Below are 27,149 nucleotides of genomic sequence, written 5' to 3' on the forward strand. Positions count from 1 at the left end.
ATTTGAAACGAAATTCGATTCTTTTCCCTTGTACTCCTTTTTCAAGGATGCCTAGTAAAGATCGACTAGGTGCCTTGGGGTACGGCAAGTACGTGGCCAATGGCCCTTTCAACCACAACGGAAACACTTATCCTCTGTTGATTTATTCTGCCTGATATTTCTTTCTTTATCTCACTTTTGGTGAAATCCTCTCTTTTGAATATAATTCATTTTTCTCCCATAATTTTTCTTGTTATTAAAACCTTGCCATTTACCTCTTCTGGGGTAATTTGCCGCATTTACTTCAGGAAATGGGGTAGCACCAGCTGGGCGCGCTTCATGATTTTTCAGTAGCAATTCATTGTTGCGTTCAGCAACAAGAAGGAAAAAAATTAACTCAGAATATTTTTTAAATCCTTTTTTCTCGATACTGCTGCTGCAGGAGCACATTCGAGGCATGGAAGGTTGAGAAAGTTTTCTCCAACATGTCATGATCAGTTTTATCTTTTTCCCACATAATTTCATTCGTGAGGTGTAACGTTAGGATTTTTGCTAGTAAAAAATTTTGTAAAAATATAGTCGCGTTGTGAGTATAGATTCTAAACCAACAGAAAATTCCTTCGTACAAACGTTTTGATTGTCGCAAGTAACAAAACCCAATAAATTTATAAACTGAAGTATTCAAACCTCGGGTCGTCCTCTCAAGGAATTGCAGGGATGTATGATTTATTATTGGTTATGGAAAAACAGTGTTTGGGTTTGAAAAAGATTTTTAGCAAGAGAAATAGATTGCAAGAATTAATAAATTAATAACTAGTAAAACTCTTGGCAAGGTATGAAAACTGGAAGTCCTATCCCAGTTATCCTTATCAATTGTCATGAGAATTGGATTTTTCTCCCACTTAGTTAACCTTTACTAAAGCAAAGGAAAGTCAAGTGGACTAATTAGTTTGATCCTCAAGTCCTAGTCAATCCATGTGGGAAGACTAGCTTTAGAGTGATCTAGATCAATTAAAATCTGCCAATTTCAACCACTGTTGAGTTTGACAACTCAAAAGTTACCAATTAATCAACCAAAGCCAAAAGGGAATAAAATCTACTTGAATAAAAATAATTTGGATAGAGCCCAAACATCAATAACATATAAATCTGAAATACCTCAATTTATATTAAATAAAGATGTCAATTCTAACATGGACAATATTCATGAGCCAATTGGGCGACATAAATCAAACACAAATAAAAGTATCAGAGTAAATAAAAGTAGAAGAGAAACATAAATTATTGAACCTAGTATGAAGAAACAATCCTAATCCTAATAGAAATCCTAATCCTAAATCCTAAGAGAGAGGAGAGAACCTCTCTTTCTAAAAACTACATCTAAAACCTAAAATTGAATTATGATCTGATATGAATTGATTTCCTGAGTCTCTGCATGTTCCCGAACTTTAATCTGTGTTTCTGGGCCGAAAACTAGGTTGAAACGCGGCCCAAAATATGTGTCAGCGACTTCTGTAATTCTGCAGATCGCGCTCGTCACGCGTCCATGTCGTCCACGCGTTCACGTCACTCAGCATTTCTCGTACCACGCGTACGTGTCGTCCACACTTTCGCGTCGTTCATGCAGCTTCCAGTCCGCGCGGTCGCGTCAGGCATGCGAGCGCGTCACGGTAATTCCTTCTATTTCGCGTGGTCGCGTGAGCCATGCCACCGCGAGACTTCTCGCTAGTCATCTCCTCAATTCCTTGTGTTCCTTCTATTTTTGCATGTTTCCTCTTCATTCCTTACGCCATTCCTGCCCTATGAAACCTGAAACACTTAACATACAGATCACAGCATCGAATGATACGAAGGAAGATAAAAATATACAACAAAAATGTCCTTAGAAAGCAAGTTATTAATCATATGATATTTTTAGGAAGGAATTGTAAATATATGCAAATCATATGAATAAGTGGGTGAAAAGTTTGATAAAATCACTCAATAAAACACAATATAAACCATAAAATAGTGGTTTATCAACCTCCCCACACTTAAACATTAGCATGTCCTCATGCTAAACTCAAGGAGACTAAATAAATAAGTAGGGAAAGGCAAGATTCATGCAATGCAACCTATGAATGTGAATGCAACTACATGCAAAAAATGATTCTACTTACTTGGTGAAAAAGTAAATAAATCCTTCAAGAATAAATATGAGCTGGATTTCACTAATTCAAATCACAAAATAAAGTACATATAACTTGCAAGAAGAAGATTGCTCATGAAAGCAGGGAACATAGAATTAAGCACTGAACCCTCCTAGTAGTGTATATGCACTCTAATCTCTCAAGTGTCTAGGGTCAATCACTCTATTCTTCTCTAATCATGCTTTCTAAAACTTTGTTCTTCATCTAACCAATCAACAAATATTTAATGTATACATACAAACATCATGAGGTCTTTTTCAAGGTTGTAATGGGACCAAGGCAAGGGTGAGGATATATGTATGGCTAAGTGAGTTATAAATTGAATCTTTGAGTAACCTGAGCTATCACCTAACATACATACATTCTATATAACTTCTAAAATCATGCCTAGCTACCCATAATTCTCACTTTTGTATCACATACTCATGCATCAACTTTTCTTTTAATTTGTGTCACATATGCATTGATCTTAACATTGGGGTAATTTTGTCCTCTTTATTTATTTATTTATATTATATATATATATTTTTTCTTTTTTTCTTTTTTTTCTTTTTTTTTTCTTTTTTTTATAGAGACATAAAAACTAAAATAACATATCAATGCATATGAAATTTTTAATTTTCTGTTTTACATGAGTAGATACCCAAACTTCCCAATATTCAGAATTAGAAACATGTTACATTCCCTTATTAACCCATGTTTCCACAGTTTTTCCACACTTAGTTGATGCACAACCTCTATCTTAACCTAACCAAAGATTCAATTGGGATATTTAATTTGTTTTTTTACTTAAGGCTAGTGATGTGGTTATAAAACAGAAGGGGATTAAAAAGCTCAAAGTGGCTAACAAGGGTGACATAAAAAGGCAGGCTTTTTGGGATAAGTGAGCTAAAACAAGTAATGGCCTCAATCATATGCAGTCATGTAAATACACTAAATATTGGACATATAGATTGGAACAAAATAAAGATTACAATCATAGACAAGAAAATACACAAGAATAAAATATTTATGGTTAAATAATGTAGCCATGTAAATAAGCTCAAATTCTAACATGGTGTGTGTTCTTTAGCTCAAAAACCATGTTCCAATTTACAATCTTCAAACAAATTTAACACATAGAAAATTTTAATTTTTAATTTAAATTAGTGAAATATTATAAAATAAAGTCTTGAAAAGAAATTTATTACTTCAACCAAGTGGTGGTAAAATATGCACAAAATCTAACTATAATGCAATCAAACATGCAAATGCAAGAACTAACTACAGAGAAGTTTAAACATTGGTGTTGAGTCAGAAAATAACTAACCCATGGAGATCGGTATCGACCTCCCCACACTTAAAGATTGCACCGTCCTCGGTGCATGCTAAGATGTATAAGTGGACGGGTGCTCCAACTGATGCCTTTCGCTATAGATTGTGCAAATTGACTTGTTTGTCTCCCCATTTAGAAGCTTTCACTTTCCCTTCATCGGTGGCCATCCTGAAAGAAGAGAAAAAGAAGGAAAGTAACCCAGAAGTAGAGATAAGAACATAAATGAAATATGGATGTTAATGCCAAATAATAAAGGTCTCAATTACATGGTAGCTACAACATACAAGGAAGAAAATAGTGGAAGCAAATGACATATCAAGAGTGCAAAAATTGTAACAATGGGAAAGAGAGTAGGTAAAGAGAGATAATATAAATTCATGTCAATGCAAAAGTAATACAAGTATAAAAGATAGGCATTGATTTAATTAATATTACCTAACAAGAATAAAACAAGTCACTAAGCACCCAAAATAAATAAAGAGAAGATGCAACAGTTAAATAAGAAAAATTTAACACCAAAGAAAAAATAATGAATTTAGAAAGGAAAATAAAAATGTACACAAAATTAAGATGCAATGAATGAAATATCCAAATAAATAAAATGAAAGATAAGAAGAATGAAAAGGGAAAGAATGGAAGAAAGAAGTAAGGAAGAAAGAAGGGAGAAAAAATTAGGATTGGGGAAGAAAAGATAAGATATTTTGGCAATTTAGGGTAAGCTGTGCGGCGCAATCGACGCGGACGCGCGACTTGCGCTTAAATTATTCGACGCGGTCGCGTTGGTCACGCGGACGCATGACGCATTTTATGCTACTGGCGCGAGGGCAGCCTCGCGCTCGCACAACTCTGTTCAGAATTCATTATTGCCAAATTCCAGAGCGACACGGTCGCGTGGTCGACGCGATCGCGTGAGTGGCCATTATAGGGATATGACGCGGACGCGTCAGCCATGCATCCGCGTGGTAAGGCTTGCGCGTTCAGCACCAATCCAGCACCACTCCAGCACAACTTTCGGTCGTGCACCTTTTTTTACGTCAAATTTCAGGTCACGCGTTCGCGTGGATGATGCGGATGCGTGGAAGGCATTTTTCCCACATGACGCAGACGCGTCAGCGACGCGGTCGCGTGGGATGATTTGTGCCAAAGGCACGCCTCCAGCCACACTCCTGCGTGACTCTCTATTCGATTTATTTTCTTCCTAATGCACCTGCGACGCGGACGCGTCGACGACGCCGTCGCGTCGCGTGTGTGTTCTCCTTTTTTTTTTATGCAATATGTAGAATGCAATGAATGTTATGCAAAATTTTAGGTTCAATCAAAACTCAAACAAACAAAATAGACTAGAATTAAAACTGAAAGAGGAATGATAATACCATGGTGGGTTGTCTCCCACCTAGCACTTTTAGTTAAAGTCCTTAAGTTGGACATTCTGGTGAGCTCCTTGTTATGGTGGCTTGTGCTTGTATTCATCCAAGAATCTCCACCAGTATTTGGAATTCTCACAGCCTCCGGGATCCCAAACTAGGCGCAGAAAGCCTTCAAGTAAGTTAAAACAAGTGACAAGGCCCCAAGAGTGTTGATTGCCATAATAAATTCCGGGGTCCCAAACCTTGCTTTTGCACCCATCTTCTTGTTGATCCTTAGTGTTCCAACCGGGTGGCAGGCAATCTGAATTCTCACTGAAGCGGCCAAACAACTTCCTAGACCCATTCAGTTGAGTTTTACACCAACCTTTGCATTTAAATTTTGAGCATACAACCATGTTGAACCTTGCAGGACAACTCTTACCACTAACCATCTTCCTTTTACTCTTGATGCCACAAAGAACTCAGAGAACTCTAAGTTGACCATCCGTCTCTAGTAGCCCATATTCAAGTGGAATTAGAAAGCTAAGGGATATGAATTTTACCCACTTGAATGTTGTGAATGATGATGGCAACTTAGGGGGAGGAGTTTCTAATGAACTTGCAAGCTCTACTCCTTTGTGTTCTTCTTTGACAACTACCACCTCTTTGCAAGCTTCTTCAATTTTAACCTCTTCCTTTTGGTAGCTTTCTTCCACTTTAATCTTTTCTTCATTGCTTACCAAGAGCATGGGAGGTTGTGCTTTTTCTTCTTGAATCTCCATCTCTTGATAAACCTCTTCCAAGTCTTCAACCATGATATGCCTTGGAGGTTGTACACCCTCCTCAACATCAATTTCAAACGTCTTGGAATGAGGTTCTATAACTTGAGTTTCCTATGGAAGTTCTGCATCTCCTAAATCTTCAACCACTTCTTCCTCTACAACTATTATGGCATCCTCCACTTGTTCCAATGCAAAGTCATGCTCTTTATTGTCCATTGGAGTCTCTAGTGTCTCCTTCATGCTACGTTCTTCATTAGATTCTCCACATGAAGCCATGGGGGTTCCTTGAGTGTCCGAACATTTGGAAGGTAATTGTTTTATTGCTTGCTCCAATTGATGAAGGGTTGCATGAAATTGATCTACTGTTTCCTGGAAATAATCCCTTGACTCTTGTTCCTCATTGATGATTACCTTTCCATGACAACTCCCTTCAATTACTCCTTCACCTTCAAGGGTCTCTTCTACCTTCACCTTTAGTGCCTCCTCTAACTCCTTATGAAGTATGAATTCGCGAAGACGATCCTCTCTCTCTTGTTCCATATCAATCGTATCGTTGGGATCATGTTGCTCTTGGATTGATGGATGTGGGTGCTCTTCCATGGATGGTGGTGATGGGATGGAGGGATCATTCTGTGGTTGAAAAGGAAGTGCACTAGAGCTTGAGAGTTGATTCTTGAAGGTATTTGGTGGTCCGATTTAGGCGGCGAGAGCTTGTATAGTAGAGTTTAGATCGACAAATGCTTTCTCCATGGAGGTTTGAGGTGGATAGGAGGGTTCATTTGTTGGGAGAAAGGGTTCATGGTAGGAAGGTGGTTCATCTTGATAATGATAAGGAGATGGTGTATATTGAGGTGGTGGTTCTGTGTATGGTTCATTTGGTGGTTGGTGTAGTGAATAAGGATTGGGGTCATATAGAGGTGAATGGTGGAAAGGGGCTTGTGAGTGTGGTGGTTTAAAGCTATGTTGAGGAGGTGGTTTATTGGCATATGATGGGGGCTTGTTGGTAACTGCAAGGGGGTCCACCATATCTATCAGCTTGGTATGCATTATAGAATGGTCTTTGTCCATGATATCTTGGAAGGTGTTGTCGCCTAAAGGGTTGATCAGCTCCTCTTGGCTCCGTCCATCTTCGATTGCTTTGACCTTGATGCATATTCCTGTTATAACTTTCTCTTCCTGCAACATAGTCATAACCAGACTCGCAGCCAAAGGGGTGAGAGTTCATAGTAGTAGAAGAAAATAAAAAAAAAACTAACAAAAAGAAAATATTTTGAAAAAGATATAATTTTTGAAAAAGGATAAGATAAGATAAAAAATTTTAAAATCTGAAATTTTTTTTGAAAAAATATTTACAATAACCAATAATAAGACACACGTTTGCAATTTCTCGGCAACGGCGCGTTTTTGACGTTAGAATTTTTGCTAGTAAAGAATTTTGTAAAAATATAATCGTGTTGTGAGTATAGATTCTAAACCAACAGAAAATCCCTTCGTACAAACGTTTTGGTTGTCACAAGTAACAAAACCCAATAAATTTATAAACCGAAGTATTTAAACCTCGGGTCGTCTTCTCAAGGAATTGCAGAGAAGTATGATTTATTATTGGTTATGGAAAAACAGTGTTTGGGTTTGAAAAAGATTTTTAGCAAGAGAAATAGATTGAAAGAATTAATAAATTAATAACTAGTAAAACTCTTGGCAATGTATGAAAACTAGAAGTCCTATCCCAGTTATCCTTATCAATTGTGATGAGAATTGAATTTTTTTTCCCACTTAATTAACCTTTACTAAAGCAAAGGAAAGTCAAGTGGACTAATTAGTTTGATCATCAAGTCCTAGTCAATCCCTATGGGAAAACTAGCTTTAGAGCGATCTAGATCAATTAGAATCTGCCAATTTCAACCACTGCTGAGTTTGATAACTCAAGAGTTACCAATTAATCAACCAAAGCCAAAAGGGAATAAAATCTACTTGAATGAAAATAATTTGGATAGAGCCCAAGCATCAATAACATATAAATCTGAAATACCTCAATTTATATTAAATAAAGATGTCAATTCTAACATGGACAATATTCATAAGCCAATTGGGCGACATAAATCAAACACAAATAAAAGTATCAGAGTAAATAAAAGTAGAAGAGAAACATAAATTATTGAACCTGGTATGAAGAAACAATCCTAATCCTAATAGAAATCCTAATCCTAAATCCTAAGAGAGATGAGAGAACCTCTCTTTCTAAAAACTACATCTAAAACCTAAAATTGAATTATGATCTGATATGAATTGATTTCCTGAGTCTCTGCATGTTCCCGAACTTTAATCTGTGTTTCTGGGCCGAAAACTGGGTTGAAACGCGGCCTGAAATCTGTGCCAGCGACTTCTGTAATTCTGCAGATCGCGCTCGTCACGCGTCCGTGTCGTCTACGCGTTCGCGTCATTCAGCATTTCTCGTACCACGCGTGCGCGTCGTCCACGCTTTCGCGTCGTTTGTGCAGCTTCCAGTCCGCGCGGTCGCGTCAGGTACGCGAGCGCGTCACGGTAATTCCTTCTATTTCGCGCGGTCGCGTGAGCCATGCGACCGTGAGACTTCTCGCTGGTCATCTCCTCAATTCCTTGTGTTCCTTCCATTTTTGCATGCTTCCTCTTCATTCCTTACGTCATTCCTGCCCTATGAAGCCTGAAACACTTAACATACAGATCACGGCATCGAATGGTACGAAGGAAGATAAAAATATACAACAAAAAAGTCCTTAGGAAGCAAGTTATTAATCATATGATATTTTTAGGAAGGAATTGTAAATACATGTAAATCATATGAATAAGTGGGTGAAAAGCTTGATAAAACCACTCAATAAAACACAATATAAACCATAAAATAGTGGTTTATCAAGATGATTCGAAACATTGCAGAATTATATTCATTTATAGATTTAAAATCTTGTAGACGCAAGTGCGTCCATTCATATCGAGCTTGAGGAAGTATCACCGTTTTCTAATGATTATACCTTTCTTCAAGGTCTTTCCAAATATCTGCAGGATCTTTTAACGTGAGATATTCATTTTTCAATCCTTCGTCAAGATGACGACGAAGAAAAATCATGGCTTTGACTTTATCCTTCTGGGATGCATTATTTTCAGCCTTAATGATATTTCCAAGATCCATTGAATCAAGATGAATTTCAGCATCTAATATCCATGATAAATAATTATTTCCAGATATATCAAGCGCATTGAATTCAAGATGAGAGAGTTTCGACATAATGAAAATTTGTTACCTGAGTCTTCTTAAAAATTTGATCAGAGTCTCGTGCTAATAACGTGTTGTGAAATAAATAAATAAATAAGATAAATAAGGAAGATGTAATAAAATAAAGTATAAATAGAAAAATACTATTATCTGTATTTACCAATACTATTATACTACTATAAAGATAATATATTAATATTATATTAGTAGTAAGAGAAAAGTAAATAAGTGCTTAATAGTAAGAAAGAAAGAGGGGGAATATTTTAGTTTTTTATTATTGTTGTACGTAACACTCATATGATTACTTCTCTATATATAAGCATATGAAATTCTTCATTCAGCATTGAAAACAAAAACCAACCGCCCACATTATTGGGTATTCAATTAACCTTATCAGAACAATTCTCATGCTACTATAGTTATAAAAACTGGACCGGACCGATTGGAAAACTGGTGAATTGGTCATTTGGCCGGTTCGATTAAGCAATCTGACCGCATAAGGTAAAGAACTAGAGAGAATCAGGTTAAACCATCCGATTTTGATAAAAACCTACAAACCGGTGGTTTTGTGTAACCCGGTCGGTTCGAAACTTTTTTTTCCCTTACCAAAATGACAACTTTTTGGTCGTTTACAAAAAAAAAATGGCTACCCATCCCCAGGAGCTCGAAGACCGTCTCTCTTCCTCACCTCATCACATCATAGTCTCTCAGTCTCTCACAATCTCACTCTAGAACTGACGATTGCCGGCCGTCTCCTCTGCTTCGTCGCCGGTTTTGGTGCGTCGATGTCGCGTCTGTGGTTCCCGGCGTCGTCCCATCTTTGGCTCGCAAGCAACCTGTCTCGTTGTGTCTCATTGTTCTGCATCTTTCGTCGTTGTCGTCGTCACGTCCTCTCCATCGCTGCTGCCTCCCCTTCGCCTAAGTTTGCTTTTGTGCGTTCGTGAAGTGAAAATGAAACCCATTATCTCTGTTTCTTTTTTTTAGTTATTCAGTTGGATTTTAATTTGATTAAAGGAATGAGTAACTAATTAATGATGTTAAATTGTTAATTATGAATCTATTTATATTATATTGCTAATTATAACTTGTTGAATTTGTTGATAAATGCAAAGTCCCGCCAATTTCAGAAGGGTGATGAGCACTAAAAATATTATTGTATAACTTCAAGAGGTTATTCCAAATAACACTGGAAACACATAACTAACTACAGTAAAGCTATTTGTTCATAAGTGCAAGAAAAAAGTGTCAGCAAATAAGTCATATTTCTTTTTTGTCTTTAATATGTGTCTCGACAAAAATAATAGCGAGTCAAAAACCAAAGACAAGATAGAAAGTTTTTCGGTGGACAGAAAATTAGTCAAATTTTATTCCAGAATAAAAACATTTTGTATGATTTTGTATCTATCTCCTACTCCAAATTGATTTTTGTGTTTTCCAGTGTCTTTCGTATTTCTATCCTGAGAGAGAGTTATTAAATGTGCCATATGTATGCCTCATTGAATTATTCAATAACATCACCAAAGAATGGACATTGAAATGAGCTTAGACAGATAGTGCAAATAATCACAACATTAGAAAACAATGGCATAAGAAGGAAGCTAAACTTTAATGCTGCCATCTTTAAAAAACAATCAAGTATAGAAGGCAGAGCACAAAGTTAGATATTATTGTGTTAAATTAAGATACTATTCTAATAGTACTAACTAATTTCATATCTATCTTTATATTAGTTATCTTTAGAATTTGAGACTTGGTTATTCTTAAAATAGCGAAGATATGTATTTTAAATTTTTTAAATTTTTTACTATTTTTTATTTTTTATTTACGTCGCACCGGTTTTACCATTTTAACTAGTGATTTATCGGTTAAATCAGTGAACTAGTAAACCAGTAACCTAACCAGTTTGATCACCGATTCGGTTCTTACAACTATCGATTCGGTTCTTACAACTATGCATGTTACTATCTTTTTAAGAATTTTGATCCATTCGCTGCCCACTATTTCATTCCATATCTTTTCTTGTCTCGGCTTTTCATTTCTTTTGTCCTCATCCTCACATACCTTCCATTTCCCCCACAATTTAAAATTTGAATCAACAAAATTTTCATATAAAAAACATATAAAACAACACTTGCGCTGTCTTTTCATTAGTATCTTATCACTTAGTAAAACGACACCCAAGTAGCTAGCTAGGGATCTTAATTCCTTTCTCAGCTAAATATATGAAATCAAAAGAGAGAATTATTAGGGTTCTTCAGACTGAAATGCACAATATAATATATGGTAAGCATTGTATAGATAAACCTTCCACTAGATACACGGGACTGAGAAAACAAAGTGACATACGTAAATCAAATTTCTATGTTTTGTTTTTCTTAGTAGTTTCTTGAATACTCTTGTTCTTCTTAATGTTGTTCTTAAGAAACTTCTAATCCTTCACAAGATTTTATTATTACTTTAGACATAATATTTGCCTTTCTCCAATTTGATTCCTTATATCAAATAACTTATTTGTCTTACCAAAACATTTTTTGCAGAATCAAAGCATAAATTAAGATAGAACGCTTATATGAGCTATCTTCAAACTAAAAATAGTTAATTTTATGAGTGATATTTCTTGTTGTTCCTAGAGTTCTTGGCTCTAACATCGTGATTTATTCTGTTACTTAATTTCTTAACCTTAATTCTTTTACTAATTCTTCTTTCCTTCCTGTATTCATAACTTTTCGGAGTTTTTTTATTAATCTTTCCTCTTATCCTAATCAAAAGTTATAGATTACATATAAACACGAAAAATCATAAATACAAACAAGCACACAAAGAACATAGCAAATAGCAAACACAAAGAATGAACAATAAACAAATACAAGCAAATGTGCAAACAATATGATGCATGCATGTTCCTAGTGCAGGGCATGAGCTCATACATCGGTTAGCTACCCACACCCAATGTTACCCGGGACGAATCCCGGATATAGTTTCTCCACTGAATCAGTCAGCACAGGTACCACATGAGTGTCCCCATGTTAGTCAAATACCAAAGCTACACAGATTTACCTGTGTCAGTCAGGCTAAAATTATAATCATAATATTGCTATAGCAAATGTGCATTCAGTGAGAAACGGGATACCATATGGCCGAACCCATATCAATCAAATACCACTCTGCTTTAAAGTGGGCGTCCCCACCTAGCAACTCTGCCTAACTAGTACATTTTTTTTAGCTGGGTCTCTGCCCAGTCCGAACATTTTTGCGGACGGGGTTTCTCTGCCCAGTCAATATGTTTCTTTGACTGAGGCATAAGGCATCTTGGGAATAGCTCTTTTAACTCTGTATCTTTTTTTCTGTAAGGGATCACTACTTTTAATATTTTCTCAAACATTTAAACTTTCTTATACTTTTTTCTCATCTTTCACTATAAAATGTCCCCGACGTTCCAATTTCTTTTTTATACTAAAAACTATCAAATTTCTTTTTTATACTAAACTATCAAACGACCTCCAAATCCAGCAAACTTTATATTCACGCGTACGTATCAAACTAAAGTTTCTAAAGAATTAAGAATCACATTTTTCTGGATGGTCTAGCTCTACTTATTGAAGAGAAATCGAGACCCATGTACCGATTTTTCCGAACATCACAACATCACCTTGTATCTTCGCAAGGTGGATATATGTTGTGAAATACTAGCGTAACAACTCAATTTACTAATGGACGTGTTCCAGGGACTCTAAGGGTCAGTTTAGTTTTGGTTTTGGGTGTTTGTATTAAGAATTGAATTTTTTTATAAATATTCAAAATTCGACTGCCCTGTTTGGTAACTTCTTCAAAAAAATAGCAAATAGTAGTAGACTTTGAAAAATTAGAAATAAAAACTCTCAACTTTGGTATGGTTATACTAGACTCTCCTAATTTTTATTTGGTTCAAGTTTCAAAGCATTCTCATTTCGAAAACGAAAGTTATGCATATTCTATTTTTGAGAGGGTTTTGTTTAGTTAACCAGTGAACCGGTTAATTTCTAAAGTGCATAATTAATTTTTTATAATTGCTATGGCTCTGAAATTTGAACTGAATGAACTAGACATCATAGGCTTCTATTTGATTTTGGTCTCACCTCAACAGCCCTTTTGGATTAGAAGTTATACATCTAGGAAGTCACTGCTCTAAATATGGAAATTCTGTTTAGCCAACAGTGTGCAGTAATTTTGTAAAATCTATAACTCCCAATGTATAAGTGTATGACTAAAAAAATTATTAGCTTTTGAGGAAATAAAATTAGACACCCTAAAGTTTTACCCCCAAGTAGTTGCACACCAAATCAAGTTCTGGATCAATACCGGTAGCTCACACAAGTGGCTGGTATAACTAAACGAGTTACAGGATTGCATGTCAATCAAACAGTGAACTTGTCATTTTGTAAATTACATAATTAAGTATATAAAAATGGTTTTATCCTAAAATTTGGTCACATTGTTCTTGACATGTCAATCTCTCAAATGTATTTAGTCGTATCTTAAAATTCATGAGAATTTAAAAGTTACATAGGTTAGAAGTTGCTGCTGCAATAGCTTTAAAACAGGTTTTTCAGCAGAAACCATTTACTTTCAATAATTTTTATCTTCCAACCTTCTCATTAACAAATTCTGAAATTTTTAGGGAAGGTTCTGAACTCATCAAGGATTTCTAAGATAATTATTTCCTTTATTTTGGATGGCTAGATTTTGCCCATAAATTCAAGCAAGTTGCTGCCTAATTTGGTAACAGATTCTACAACTATTGGCTTAGGTTTTAACTAAGCAATTCCGTTAGCTAAGCTTCTAATCCTCTTCTAATCATGATTCTATACTTCTTAAACTTTCATAGACTTGTTCATCTTAACCTTACATACCGAAGAGCTCAGCTCTTGTTCATTTCATCATTCATTCATTAGATAATCATTCAAGAGCAATATAGTGCAATAATTCATCATAATAGCACTATAGTCCTAATCATTATATTTAATCAGCAGCAAATACATCAAGCAACCATTTATTTCATCATCAAATATCATCAATCACATAATCACAAACATGCAATTAAACTAGCCCAACCCCTACCTCGTTGGAGTTCACTCTTGGTTACACTTGGTTCAAACTCTCTCTTCCTTTCTCGGTTAGTTTTCCTCCAAGCTCTGGCCAGTCCCTTCTTGGCTTGTGATTCAGCTGTTCTAACAGAGTTCTAATGGAGCAAGAGGAATGATCAGAGTTTTCGAATTGGAAGGAGAAGAAGGTAACGTTGGTGTGGCTCCTTCTCTGTTTTGGTCAGTCACCATTCTTTGCTATCACTCTCCTTCCTCTATTGATGGTGCAACGAAGAATCAAGAAGAAGACAAAGAACTCCTCCTCACTTCCTCTCGGCCAGCTCCCTCTCTCATGTGATGACCCAGAAGAAGCAGTGTGCATATAAATAGGAAAAGGTGGTATGAGTGCTGCGTTGGTTTCTTCTTCAGGGAACACCTAATCAGAGGCCATCATTGTAGGAGGTAAGCAAGAGGTGTAACTGGGGTTGAGTATTCCTCTTTAGTTCGTTCATCAGACGAAGAAGGAAGATGATTAGGGCTTTTATCATGGTTAAAGGGGTTCTTGATATGTGTATACTTTTGATCCTGGTTTGATTGAACCGAAGAAAGCGGTTTAATGTGTGTTGGTTCAAGATTGATGAGAATAATATTGATGAGAAGAAAGCGGTTTCATCCTGTTGAGAGAATAAGATTGATGAGGTGTGATGATAAAATGTGGAAGACAGAAAATTGTGGCTTTATACTAAAGAAAAATCAGTTTGATTATGAAAGAATAGAGTTGATTTGGTTTGGTTTAAGATTGGCTAAATTTTTCAGTTTTTTATTTTTCTCTAGGTAATATTACAAGAGACTTCATGAATTTTGATTGAAGATAATTCCTTGATGTTATGGCCTAATTGCCAAAAAAAAAAATACAGTTTAATGATTAAACTGTAAAATTATCGGTCTTTAAACCGTATCAATTTAAACAACCGGCAATTAAGGAATTAGTAGCAGAGAGTATCTTGGCTCCAAATCATATCTAGAATACTTTACCAAGGCTAAATCAATCAAGAAAAACTAGTAGTAAAGTTTCTATAGATGTATTTAACTCGACGGTCAAATTCATCGTTATCAGTACGGTTGTTGCCTTAGGACATGTTTTTATCTCTCACAGCATATTTATTCTTTTCACTTATCTAATATAAATCCGCCTTATAATATATGATAAGGTGATTCTTGGATATTTATCGAATTCTCATCACAGAATTTCTGAGAATAAATTTTGTGGAGAAACGAGGTGTTACAACCAGCGCCTAAGAAAAAGAGGACGGGAGAATCTAGCAGCAGCAATGATGATGCGAAAAAATGATGAACAACGCCGAAGAAGGAGGGGGTTGCCAACGTTGGAGGGGACTTCCGGAGAGGAGTGGGCTGCTGAAGCGATGAGAGGGGTAGAGAGAGAGTGGGAGGCAAGAGGGTTAGAGAGAGAGAGAGAGAGAGAGATTCAAATGAGGAGGTAGATGGTTCGCGGTTCGAATTTAGGGTACAATTATCGTTGGATTTACATGCAGATAAATCTGACGGTAACATGTTGCGGGTTACCAAAACACAGCGTTCCACTAAGTGGGTTTACCATCGGACTTTCCTGCCGATAAACCTGACCCTAAATGTCGTGCATATTTTTTCCGTTTTCTATCCAATTATTACCAGTGAATTTACCGTCGAAAACGAAAATCCGCCGATAATATTTTAACATGACGAATTTGATGCCTAAACTGTCGTCAAAGACGCCGCTACTCTACAATGCTAAATTCGACGATAATAAACATTTTTCTTGTAGTGTTAGCTACATATCATTTCAGCAAAGAGAGGACTAAAAAATCAAACACAATTTTGTTAGACAGTTAATTTTTTCCACCAACAAAATAGTGAATAAACAAAACTTCAGAGTTTGAATTATTATCGTAATATATATATAAGAAAACAAAATTATAGGTGAAAATAAGTTAGAGTGATTTATCCTACAGTTTAGTCTAATCTAACCTATCTTGAATAAAGGGCAATTTTCTTAAATAAATAAAATGGGCAGCAAAATTACCTGATTATACATTTTGGTAAAGGAAGACGCAATTGCATTTTTTCACAAATCTATAAAAATCGCTACTGCCAGCAGCAGATTAGCGTATAATGTAAACTACTACTGCCAGCTGTGTTTTACGTGCACAATAGTTTAAACAGAAATCGCTATAGGAAACAGCGATTTCTGTGGAGCACGATTTGACCATAAACCGCTATAGGCAGTAGCGGTTTATGTGGAGGGTGCCTCGAGGCTGGTTGCCTATAAATACCCCTCCAAGGTAGTATTGAGGTGAGAAGAGTATCATTTCTCACAAATGGATGGGGAGGAGTGTTTTGTGGCTTTGGTGCATTGCTCTGGGAAAATTAAAAAAAAAAGTAAAAGGCACGGGGTTAAATTTATAGATAGGGAACCCCTTAGTGTTTTTATTCGGCTGTTGAGTACGTTGGCAGAGATAAAACAAAGCATATTATAGAAGCTTGGTGTGTGCGGGACAAAGTGGATTAAAAAATTGTTCTACAAGATTCCCATTGCCGATGTGTCTGCTGGTGTGAAGTATGAGACGTTTGTGATAGGGTCCAATGAAGGCTTGCAGGTCTTGTTTCACTGTCGGCGGAGTTTTCCGGAGGTTAGAATACCCGAGTTGTTTGTGAAGTTGGAAGATGGCGTCGACAGCCCTGGGGCATTTGTGCCAAATCCTCAGTCGAAGACGATGGGTGGTGTCTCCACGTCAATGCCGGTGGTCGCACCTTCCGGTCCGATATACAATCCTCCATGTGTTGCGATTGGTACTGCTAGTGTGCCTGATGGTGTCCCCGATTTTGACTATAAGGTTGGACCAGATCGTGTTGAAAATGCCATGCGAGACGATGATTCAGCGGATGAGCCGGTCGACATTGTTGGGGATAGTGAGGATGATATTCCGAGCAACACACATACACCCCAAGGAGCATCGGGTTCTGGCACACTGCAATATCCTCCACACTTGTCAGCGTTGAACTTGGAAGCCATTGGCGAATAGCGAGAGATGGAGGAGACGTTTGTGGGTCAGGGTCTGCATGATGTAGCTGGTCTGACGGAATTTCGTCTTGGCCAATCTTTCCAGAGTAAGGAGGAAGCTGTGCTGAGTGTGAAAGATTACAGCATCCGACGTGGAGTTGAGTAAAGGGTGATGGAATCGGACCATCTCAAATACCAAGGGAAGTGCAAGGAGTTTGGAAAAGGGTGCACGTGGATGATTCGTATCGCACTGCGGCAACGGAAGAGCACGTGGGAAGTTAAGAGGTAGAATGGACCGCACACATGTTTGGCCACATCCATATCGAGCAACCACAGACAACTTGATTATCATGTCGTCTGTGTGAGGATCTTTCCGTTGGTCAGAGCGGATGCGTCGATTACGATTAAAGTGTTGCAGGAAGCAACTGAGTCCACCTATGGTTTCAGGCTTAGTTATAGGAAGGTTTGGATGGCGAAGCAGAAGGCAGTAGCACAGATCTACGGGGACTGGGAGGTGTCTTATGGCGAGCTTCCCCGTTGGATCCTTGGGGTGAGGTCCACCATGGATGGTACGATAGCTCTTCTGAAGACCTCTCCGGTTAGAGTGGGTGATCAGGTTGATGAATCGACTGTCTACTTTCACCGTCTTTTCTGGACATTTCCTCCCTGTATTGAGGCATTTCGACACTGTAAACCTCTAGTCAGCATCGATGGTACTCACTTGTATGGTAAGTACGGAGGCACCTTGTTATTAGTAATTGCTCAAGACGGAAACTCGAACATCCTGCTTATTGCTTTTGCACTTGTGGAGGAAGAAAATACAGAGTCTTGGTCATACTTTCTCACCAACCTTAGAAGACATGTGACGCCACAAATGGGCATTCTGGTGATTTTTTACAAGCACGACGACATCAAGGCGGCACTAGAGACACCTGATAGTGGATGGCAACCTCTTCATGCGTAACGGGCATTTTGTATTTGGCATGTTGTAGCCAATTTTTATCTCAGCTTCAAGGGGCAGGATGCTAGGAGGTGGCTGGTGAATGCTGCTTATGCTAAGACAGAGGCCGAGTTTGAGTATTGGTTTGACATCATGAGAACAAAGAATTCAGCTATGTGTGATTGGGCAAATAGGATGGAGTATGAGAGGTGGACACAACACAAGGATGGAGGCAGGCGATACGGTCACATGACGACCAACATATCTAAGTGTGTCAATTCTGTTTTGAAGGGAACCAAGAATCTACCAGTGATGTCGTTGGTCAAGTCGACGTACTTAAGGCTTGCAGAGCTGTTTGTTGTTCGGGGTCAGTCAGCAGAGGCACAACTGGGGGGCAGACACCGATTTTCCCAGGCACTTGTTAAAGCCATTGAGCAGAACTTGAAGGATTCAAGGTGTTTCACAGTGACACTATTTGATAAGCATCAGTCCGCGTATACTATCGCGGAGACTACACCTACGGGTAAGTTTTCATTGGGAACTTACCGAGTTTCGCTTAGAGATCGTACGTGCGACTGTGGCAATTTTCAGGCCCTGCACTACCCCTATTGCCATGCAATCACATGCTGTGATCAGTCACGACTGGATTGGGTCACATTCGTTGATGAAGTTTACAGCATGGCTGAGGTTTTTAAGGTGTATCAGATGGCCTTTGCACCTTGTATTCCAAAGGGGCTTTGGCCGCCATATGACGGACCGACTGTCATCCCTGACCCTAACATGAGACGTGCTAGAGAGAGTCAACCACGGTCCACACAGATCCACAACAACATGGAAGAAGGTGACCCCAACAGGCCAAAACGATGTGGCCTTTGTAGGTAGCTAGCCCACACTCGTAGGAGTTGCCCTCAACGAGGATCGACAGTTGGGTGATGAACGGAAATTGTCGGTTGGTAAACAATTTCACAAATGAAATCTCGTTGCAAGTATAGTTCTAAACCAACAAACAATTCCTCAATCAAAAAATTTGTTTGTCACAAGTACAAACCCCAATAAAAATAAACCGAAGTATTTAAACTTCGGGTTGTCTCTCAAGGAATTGCAGGGAAGTGTTCTTATTATTGGCTATGAAGGAATGTTTTAGGGTTTTTGTAATAAGAGACAAGAAATATAAATAGCAAAAGAAATAAACTAATCAACTAAGAAAGCTCTTGGCAAGGAATGAGAATTGAAAGTCCTATCCTTATTATCATCATCAATTGGGACAAGAATTGTCCATTGCTCCACTTAGTTAACCTCTAACTATGAAGGAAAGTCAAGTGGATATCAACTTGAGACCACAAGTCCTAGTCAAATCATAATGAAAGACTAGCTTTAGTGGCATTCAAGTCAACTAGCAATTTTCAATTATCAATCAACAAAAGAGTTTGATAACTCAAGAGTCACCAATTACTCAACACAAGCCAAGAGAAGGAAAATCTACTCTAACATCCTTCCAAGCATTTTATCAAACACTTGGAAGGCATAAAAGGTAAGTAAGATAAAATTGCAAGAAATATAAATCTACAACTACCAATTGCAAGGAAATAACAATAACAAAGCAAATCAACAATAAAAGAAATCAAACATAAATTGCCTTAAAGGAAAATAGAAGAAGAAAGAGTGCATCAACAACAAAGTAAACAAATAAAAAGAATAAGATATTAAACTAGGAAAGCAAAGGTAAAGAAACAAGAAATTAGAAAGAAAATGTAAATCAAAGCATGAATTAAACCTAGATCTAAGAAATTCTAATCTACATCTAACCTAATTTTAGAGAGAAGAGAGAGCTTCTCTCTCTAGAATTCTAACTAAAGCATGATCCAAAACTCTACTATGTGCACACCCCCCTTTGTCCAAGCTTGAATTTCGCATGAAATACTCTTAGAAATGAGTTGGATTTGGGCCTCGGCAGCTCAGAAATTGCCCCAGCATTTTCACTTTAATGAGATCACGTGCAAGCATCGACGCGTACGCGTGGGTCACGCGTATGCGTCGCTGGCCATTTTTCTATCCACGCGTGCGCGTCTATCACGCGTGCGCGTTGGCAGGTACACTCCAAATCCTTGATTTTCCATGAGTTCTCCATCTTGCATGCTTTTCTCTTCACTCCTTTGATCCATTCCTATCCTTTTTATCCTGAATTCACTAACAAACACATCAAGGCATCTAGTGGAATCAAAGGTGAATCAAAATTAGCAAATTAAAGCCTAAAAAGCATATTTTCACACTTAAGCACAAATTAGGATAAAATCATGAAACCATGCCATTTCATTGAATAAATGTGAGAAAGATGATAAAATTCCCCAAAATAAGCACAAGATAAACCCTAAAAATGGGGTTTATCAACCTCCACACACTTAAACCAAGCATGTCCTCATGCTAGAATTAACAAAGAAACAAAAGGTATCAACATTTATTCAATGCAAACTAACTATATGCAATCTATCTACATGAATGCAACTACTTGGTCAAGATAAATCAACTTCCAAGAATACATATATAAGAATGAGAGCTAAAGCCATATCACTCAAATCAAACCCACAATTGAATTAAGTTATTGAAAGATTTTACAAACTTGTAAGAAAAGATGATCATCGGTAGAAACATGTAATTGAGAAATCGAACCCTCACCGGACGTGTATCCGCTCTAGCCGCTCAAGTGTGTAGGGTTGATTCACTCAATTCTCGCACACCTTTATAGGTCATTGTGTCGTGCGTCACGATACGATTGTAAGGAGATTGATCGGCCACTTGGTTTGTTATTTGCTTAAGTGTGGGAGTGTATGCCTTGACTGAAGCCCATTCCCCGACACCAGCTTACGTCGGCTGAAATACCGGTGGCACACAGGTAACTGTCATTATTTTATTGGAATTTGACTTGTATGTTATTTATGGTCTACTGGCAAGATGTAATTCAAACTATGAGAATAATGTTCTCTGTTGTAGATGAAGTTATCATTCACGGACCCGAAAATGGATGTCTATGACTCAGGCGAACATTAGGCACATGATCGACTTTATGGAAGAGATGAGTATGGATTTTGAGGTTTTCTGTTATAATTTATGGCATTATTAATAATCTAATGCCCCTTGGAATATTTTGCCATTTTTTTGGAGGTCGTATGTCGGCATCATCATTCCTGCCGAACTACACGCACACCTTGAGGTCTGTGACACGGTAGGGCCATTGGTGTCATTCGAGTGTGTATTGGCTTCCTGCGGACCGAGTGGTTCGCAATACGGATATACACAATCCCCCTCTGGTAATACAAGCCATACCAGTTAACACGCATTGTTATACTCTTTGGGGAGTATAGCACCATGACTGGCGCATGATTCATGATGAATGGATACAACAATAGGGTAAACGCCGCAACAGTCGTCTGAGAGATTAGGGCCTGCAACCAAATGTTGGCTTCACCCTGTCTGCCGATTACCGAAGTGGGTATATTGGATCATACGGGATGTACCTGAGACTGTCAGATGTCAATCCTCAGCATCTACCCCAGCAGCCACCCCAATATCCACTGCAGCAGCCATTCCAGCATCCACCCCAATAGGCCAGCACAACCTTATGCAGTATTTCAGCCATTTTACTATCATCTCCCATAACTATCTCAGCACAACAGATTGAATCATGGGCAGTCTAGCCATCGCAGTACACATCATAAACATCAGTCTCATCACAGCCAGCACAAAAATCATGGATTCGAGTTGGCAGACATTTCCCCATTCTCACCACAGACATTTGGGGACTACGATATCATCCGTCGATTTCTTGACAACGGTGGTCCTGTTCTTGATGATGCTTACATCCCAACCATCCCATCACAGTAGTCCTCGTAATCTCACCGGGCATCGGTTGACGGTTCGTCTCATCGATACCATCCATCGGCCACAACTGATAGTTGAGCCAGTGTATGCATTGAGTCACATATACGGATTGATCGGTGTTGTATGAATACATCACAGCAGGCTCCGATCGATCTGGACTTGAACAAGCCGACACAGGAGCATGTTGGCGAGTATATCCCCAATCTTTCCGCCCCGACATGTGGTTCAGGTCCAGTAGAGAGATAGGCAGAGGCAGGTGGTCCAGTCCAGTGGAGGAACATACAGATGGAGGTGGGTTCAGTTCGACGACAGAAAGACAGGCAGTTGATCGGGATTATCAGTACAACCTACAGACAGATGTCCGTCCACCAACCAGGTTTACACCGTCAAGTGTTAAAGGGATAGTGAACAAGGCAATGGGATTTTTCAAGAAGAAGCCGTAAGCTGTTAGTTATTTATTTTGTTGTTGTATTTGTTTTATTAGTTTTTAGTTTAGTCAAACTATATTTACTTCATCGTTGTATTTCTTGTTTTAGTTTAGGCCTTTAGGTTTTCCTCAAAGTTTGTTTATTTCATCGTTGTATTTCTTGTTTTAATTTTTAGTTAGTTGAACTTTGTTTAACTTCCCATTAGTTAAAATTTGTTTATTTTCATTGTTCTATTTGTTGTATTAACTTTCAGTTTGAGTCAAACTCATGATTTAATGCATTAACTTAAATACATTAACTTAAAATTACATAGATATTGAAATTCCTAATTGAACTACATTAACCAAAAATAACTACATTGAAATGCAGCATTGAAACAAAACCATACGAGCCATCACTGCCACCAACCCTACTTGGTCCAGCACTTTGAGAACATCTACTCTGACTATGACCCTGTCTCCCGCAAAGATGGCATACCCGGGGACCGCGCATTTCCCGTGAATCTATTTCATTCAGATAGTGAGTCGATTTGGGACAACCTTTTGACTTTCGTCTCAAGATAGGATTCTCGACCATCGTCAGTCTTAGGTAATCAGGCCATGTCTCCGTGTCGGCCAACAGGATAAACTCAACTATGTAGACCTTCTGAATCTCTGACATCTTGTATACATTGCTGACATACAGTTGCCAGTCCAGTCGCTGGTTAGCACAACACGCAATAACATGGCGACATAGAAGTCACTCCACCTGAGAAAGCCCACAGTTGCATGATGCGTGAGGATCTTATACCCTTTTTCTAGTAATTTTTATATTGTTTTGAGTTAGATTTTATTTACTTTTACTTGATTTCAGTGCAAAAATTACCTTTAGATGCTAGTTTGAAAATTTTTTTATGGTTTTAGGTGAAATTCGGAGCAGTTTGGAGGAGCCTGGGGCAAGAAAAGAAAATGCTGGCAGCAGCCTCCCTGGGCACTGAACGCCCACCTGGCATTTGGCACCAGTAGGGGGTACAGGCCAGCAACGTTATACTCCTCCCCTGGCGTCTCACGCCCATTCCTGAAGTTAAATGCCAGCTGCAACCCGTTTTACACCTCTTTGGGCCTCCAAGTGGATTTAGCACTTATTAATTTTATTTTATTTTCTTTTTATAATTTCTATTTACAAATAATATCTTTTAGGTCTAGAATTTATTATTAGATTAGTATTTAAAGGAAAAGACCACTTAGGTTTAGGATCTTCTTCCTTTCGCACTTTTCAGAACCCTGTTTTTTCTATAAGTTATGAGCAACTAAACCTCCTGGTTAAGGTTAGGAGCTCTGTTTATTTCTATGGATTAGAACTATTATTCTTCTACTTTAATTAATGTTTTGATTCTATACTAAGAATTGTTTTCATTCTTAATCTCATGAATTGGGTGGAAAGAGAGTATGACCTTTTTCTACTTGAGTTCTTGTGATTCTCGAGAGAGTTATCTCGCTTGAACTACAGCTTGAAAACAAATTCCTCTTAAATTATTAATTACATGAACTAAATGGGACATGTGACATAAAATCCTATTAGCTTTAGGTAATTATGATTTTTATGGCGTTAAACTAGTTTTCTGAACTTAACCCTCTAATCAGAATTGAGTGGCCACGAGGGTGGTGCTTGATGAGGATTAGAGGAGATTAAATCGCTAAGAGATTAGGGTTTAATCACTTTTGGTTTTCCATAGAATGAAACATTCATTGTTAAAATAGTTAGTAAGACATTTTAATCCAGAAAAAGTAAACATCTCCAAAACCTTAATTAATTTCTCATCATCATTTTACAGCAAACCCTTTAATTGCTTTCTTTATTTTCTTGTTCACTTGTTTATGCGTTTACAACAACACAACTCTTTTTACTATTTGCCTGACTAAGTCCAACAAGACGACCATTGCTTGCTCAGTCCGACAATACTCGTGGAATCGACCCTCACTTACCTGAGGTATTACTTGGATGACCTGGTGCACTTGCCGGTTAAGTTGTGCGAGTTCTAATTTTGCGCACCAAATTTTTGACGCCATTGCTGGGGAGAGAATACAAGTCCATCTGCACAATCTTTGGAGAAAAGCATCAGTTGGAACAACCCGTCCACCTGCACATCTTAGCATGCACCGAGGACGGTGCAATCTTTAAGTATGGGGAGGTCGATACCGATCTCCATGGGTTAGTTATTTCCTATTTCAACACTAATGTTTTATTTTATTTGATAGTTCATTGTTGCATTTGTATATTTGTTTTATTTCTGCATATTTTACCACTTGGTTAAAGTAATAATTTCTTTTGCAAGAAACATTTTATAGCATTTCACTAATTTGAATAAAATTTTTTGTTACACTTGTTTGAAGTTGTATTTGGAACATGGTTTTTGAGTCAAAGAACACACAACCTGTGAGATTTTGAGCTTATTTATATGGTTACATTATTTAACCATAAATTTTTATTCTTGTGTGTTTCCTTCTCTATAATTGCAATCTCTGCTTTGTTCCATTCTATATGTCCAATATTTAGTGCATTTACATGTTTGCATATGATTGAGGCCATTATTTGATTTTAGCTCACTTATCCCAAATAATCCTACCCTTTACATCACCCTTGTTAGCCACCTTGAGCCTTTTAACCCATTTCTGTTCTATAACCACATCACTAGCCTTAAGCAGAAAAACAAAAGTAAAAATCCCAAATTGAATCTTTGGTTAGCTTAAGATAGAGATTATGTATCAACTAAGTGTGGGGAAACTGTGGGAACATGGGTTAATACGGGAATGTATCATGTTTCTAATTTATTTGAATATTGGGAATTTGGGAACTTACTCATGAAAAACCAAAATAGAATATATATATATATATATATATATATATATATATATATATATATAATGAAAAATTCATGTGCATTGATAAGTTATGTTTTAGAAAAAAAAATCAATAAATAAGTATTTGAATAAAGGGGATACAAAAGAATTCCCCAAATGCAAAATAAAGCAATGCACATAGGACAAAATTAAAACTAATGCATGAGCATGTAACATCAAAAGTGGGAAAAATATGGGAGAATAGGTAAATAAGCTTTGCTTTACAAAGTATGTATGTTAGGTGAGATCTTAAACTAATCAAGAATTTACTTACTTAGCTCACTTAGCCTTATATATATATCCCTACCTTTACCTCAGCCCCATTACAACCCTAAAAAGACCTCATGATGTTTGCATTAGTATACTAAATATCTGTTGATTGATTAGATGAAGAACAAAGTTTTAGAAAGCATGACTAGGGAAGAGTAGAGTGATTACCCTATACACTAGAGAGATTAGAGTGATATACACTACCAGTGAGGGTTCAGTGCTTAATTCTATGTTCCCTGCTTTCATGAGCTATCTTCTTACAAGTTTACTTGTTTTCACTGTATGATTTAAATTAGTGAAATCTGATTTATGTTTGTCTTGGAGAACTTATTTATTTTTAACCAAGTAGGTAGAAACATTTTGCATTTAGTTGCATTCATAGGTTGCATATCATACATTCTATCATTCCTCTTCATCTCTTTATAGTTTCTCTTGAACTTAGCATGAGGACATGCTATTGTTTAAGTGTGGGGAGGTCGATAAACCACTATTTTATGGTTTATCTTATGCTCAATTGAGTGGTTTTTATCAACTCCTTACTCACTTATTCATACAATTCGCATGTTTTATATTTTTCTTCTTGATTTTGTGCTATGATTGAAAACATGCTTTTTTGATCTTATATTTGCTTATTATTAATCCTCTCTTATTACCATTAGATGCCTTGATATGTGTGTTAAGTGTTTTCAGATATTATAGGGCATGAATGACTTGGAGGATGGAAAGGAAACATGAAAAAGTGGAAGGAATACAAGAAGTTGAAGAAGTTGTTAATCTGTCCAGCCTGACCTCTTCGCACTCAAACGGCTATAACTTTAGCTACAAAGGTCCAAATGTTGCGGTTCTAGTTGCGTTGGAAAGCTAACGTCTGGGGCTTCGATTTTATATATAATTTGTCATAGCTGCCTCGAAGTTAGGTGACGCGAACGCGTGAATGACACGCCCGAGTCGCATCTGCGAACTGTAATCCGTGCGGACGCGTGGATGACGCCTCCGCGTCACTTGGCCGCGACCTGTACAGACCAGAAAGCACTGGAAGTGACTTTCGAGCTGTTTCTGACCCAGTTTTTGGCCCAGAGAATACAGATTAGAGGCTATAAAGTGGGAGAATGCATCCATTCATGATCATGCTTTGATAATTCACTTTTCATAGTTTTAGATGTAGTTTTTAGTGAGAGAGGCTCTCTCCTCTCTCTTAGGATTAGGATTAGAATTCATCTTAAAAGACTTAGGAATATTTTCATCTTCTTCATTTACAGGTTCAATGTTTCTTTTATTTATTTTCCACTTTTATTTATCATTTTGGTTGATTATCTGATGTTGCCAATTTGGCTTATGGATTTCTATGTTTAGATTGATTTTCTATTTAATATAATTTGAGGTATTTCAGACTTATGGTTGTTTTCTCTAATTTATGTTATTGATGCTGGTGCTCTATCCAAATTATTTTCATTCAAGTAGATTTTATTCCCTTTTGGCTTTGGTTGATTAATTGGTAACTCTTGAGTTATCAAACTCATTGTTGACTGAAAATTGGAGTTCTTCAAGAATTAATTCGAGATCCAATAACTCTAACTTTTCCTAAGGAAAGACTGGGACTTGAGGATTCGAATTAATTCATCCACTTAACTTACCTTCATAGTTAGAGGTTAACATAGTGGGAGAAAAATTCAATTCTCATCACAATTGATAAGGATAACTGGGATAGGACTTCCAAATTCTCATACCTTGCCAAGAGTTTGATTTACAGTTATTTATTTATTTTACTTGTCATTTA

The 27,149-nt window shown here is 37.4% G+C and overlaps 1 protein-coding gene and 1 long non-coding RNA gene across 3 annotated transcripts; one reads left to right on the top strand and one right to left on the bottom strand.

Annotated features, from left to right (window-relative positions):
* Nucleotides 1-1,116: 1,116 nt before the first annotated feature.
* Nucleotides 1,117-14,630, bottom strand: LOC140175867 (uncharacterized). 2 transcript variants are annotated; one of them, XR_011866748.1, is made up of 3 exons: nt 13,959-14,630; nt 8,890-8,924; nt 7,620-8,800 (listed from the first exon to the last, which is right to left on the bottom strand). It is a non-coding gene; the product is annotated as an uncharacterized lncRNA (long non-coding RNA). The 2 variants fall into 2 exon arrangements; XR_011866747.1 differs by lacking the exons at nt 7,620-8,800; nt 8,890-8,924 and adding an exon at nt 1,117-3,651 and having other exon boundaries at nt 13,959-14,458.
* A 2,377-nt stretch (nt 14,631-17,007) lies between these two features.
* On the top strand, nt 17,008-18,801 carry LOC112717718 (uncharacterized). The gene is made up of 3 exons (XM_025769675.1): nt 17,008-17,141; nt 17,364-17,939; nt 17,988-18,801. The coding sequence occupies exons 1-3, from the start codon at nt 17,008-17,010 to the stop codon at nt 18,799-18,801; spliced, it is 1,524 nt and encodes a 507-aa protein (XP_025625460.1).
* The last annotated feature ends 8,348 nt before the right edge of the window (nt 18,802-27,149 follow it).

The sequence above is a fragment of the Arachis hypogaea genome, chromosome 10, assembly GCF_003086295.3.
Source record: "Arachis hypogaea cultivar Tifrunner chromosome 10, arahy.Tifrunner.gnm2.J5K5, whole genome shotgun sequence".
NCBI classification, from domain to species: Eukaryota; Viridiplantae; Streptophyta; class Magnoliopsida; order Fabales; family Fabaceae; genus Arachis; species Arachis hypogaea.

Coding starts and splice junctions, on each gene's coding strand:
- LOC112717718 (XM_025769675.1), top strand. CDS start 17,008: ATGGAGGAGACGTTTGTGGGTCAGGGTCTGCATGATGTAGCTGGTCTG. Junction 17,142..17,363: donor AGCATCCGACGTGGAGTTGA/GTAAAGGGTGAT, acceptor TCCGTTGGTCAG/AGCGGATGCGTCGATTACGA. Junction 17,940..17,987: donor GGATGGCAACCTCTTCATGC/GTAACGGGCATT, acceptor TTTTTATCTCAG/CTTCAAGGGGCAGGATGCTA.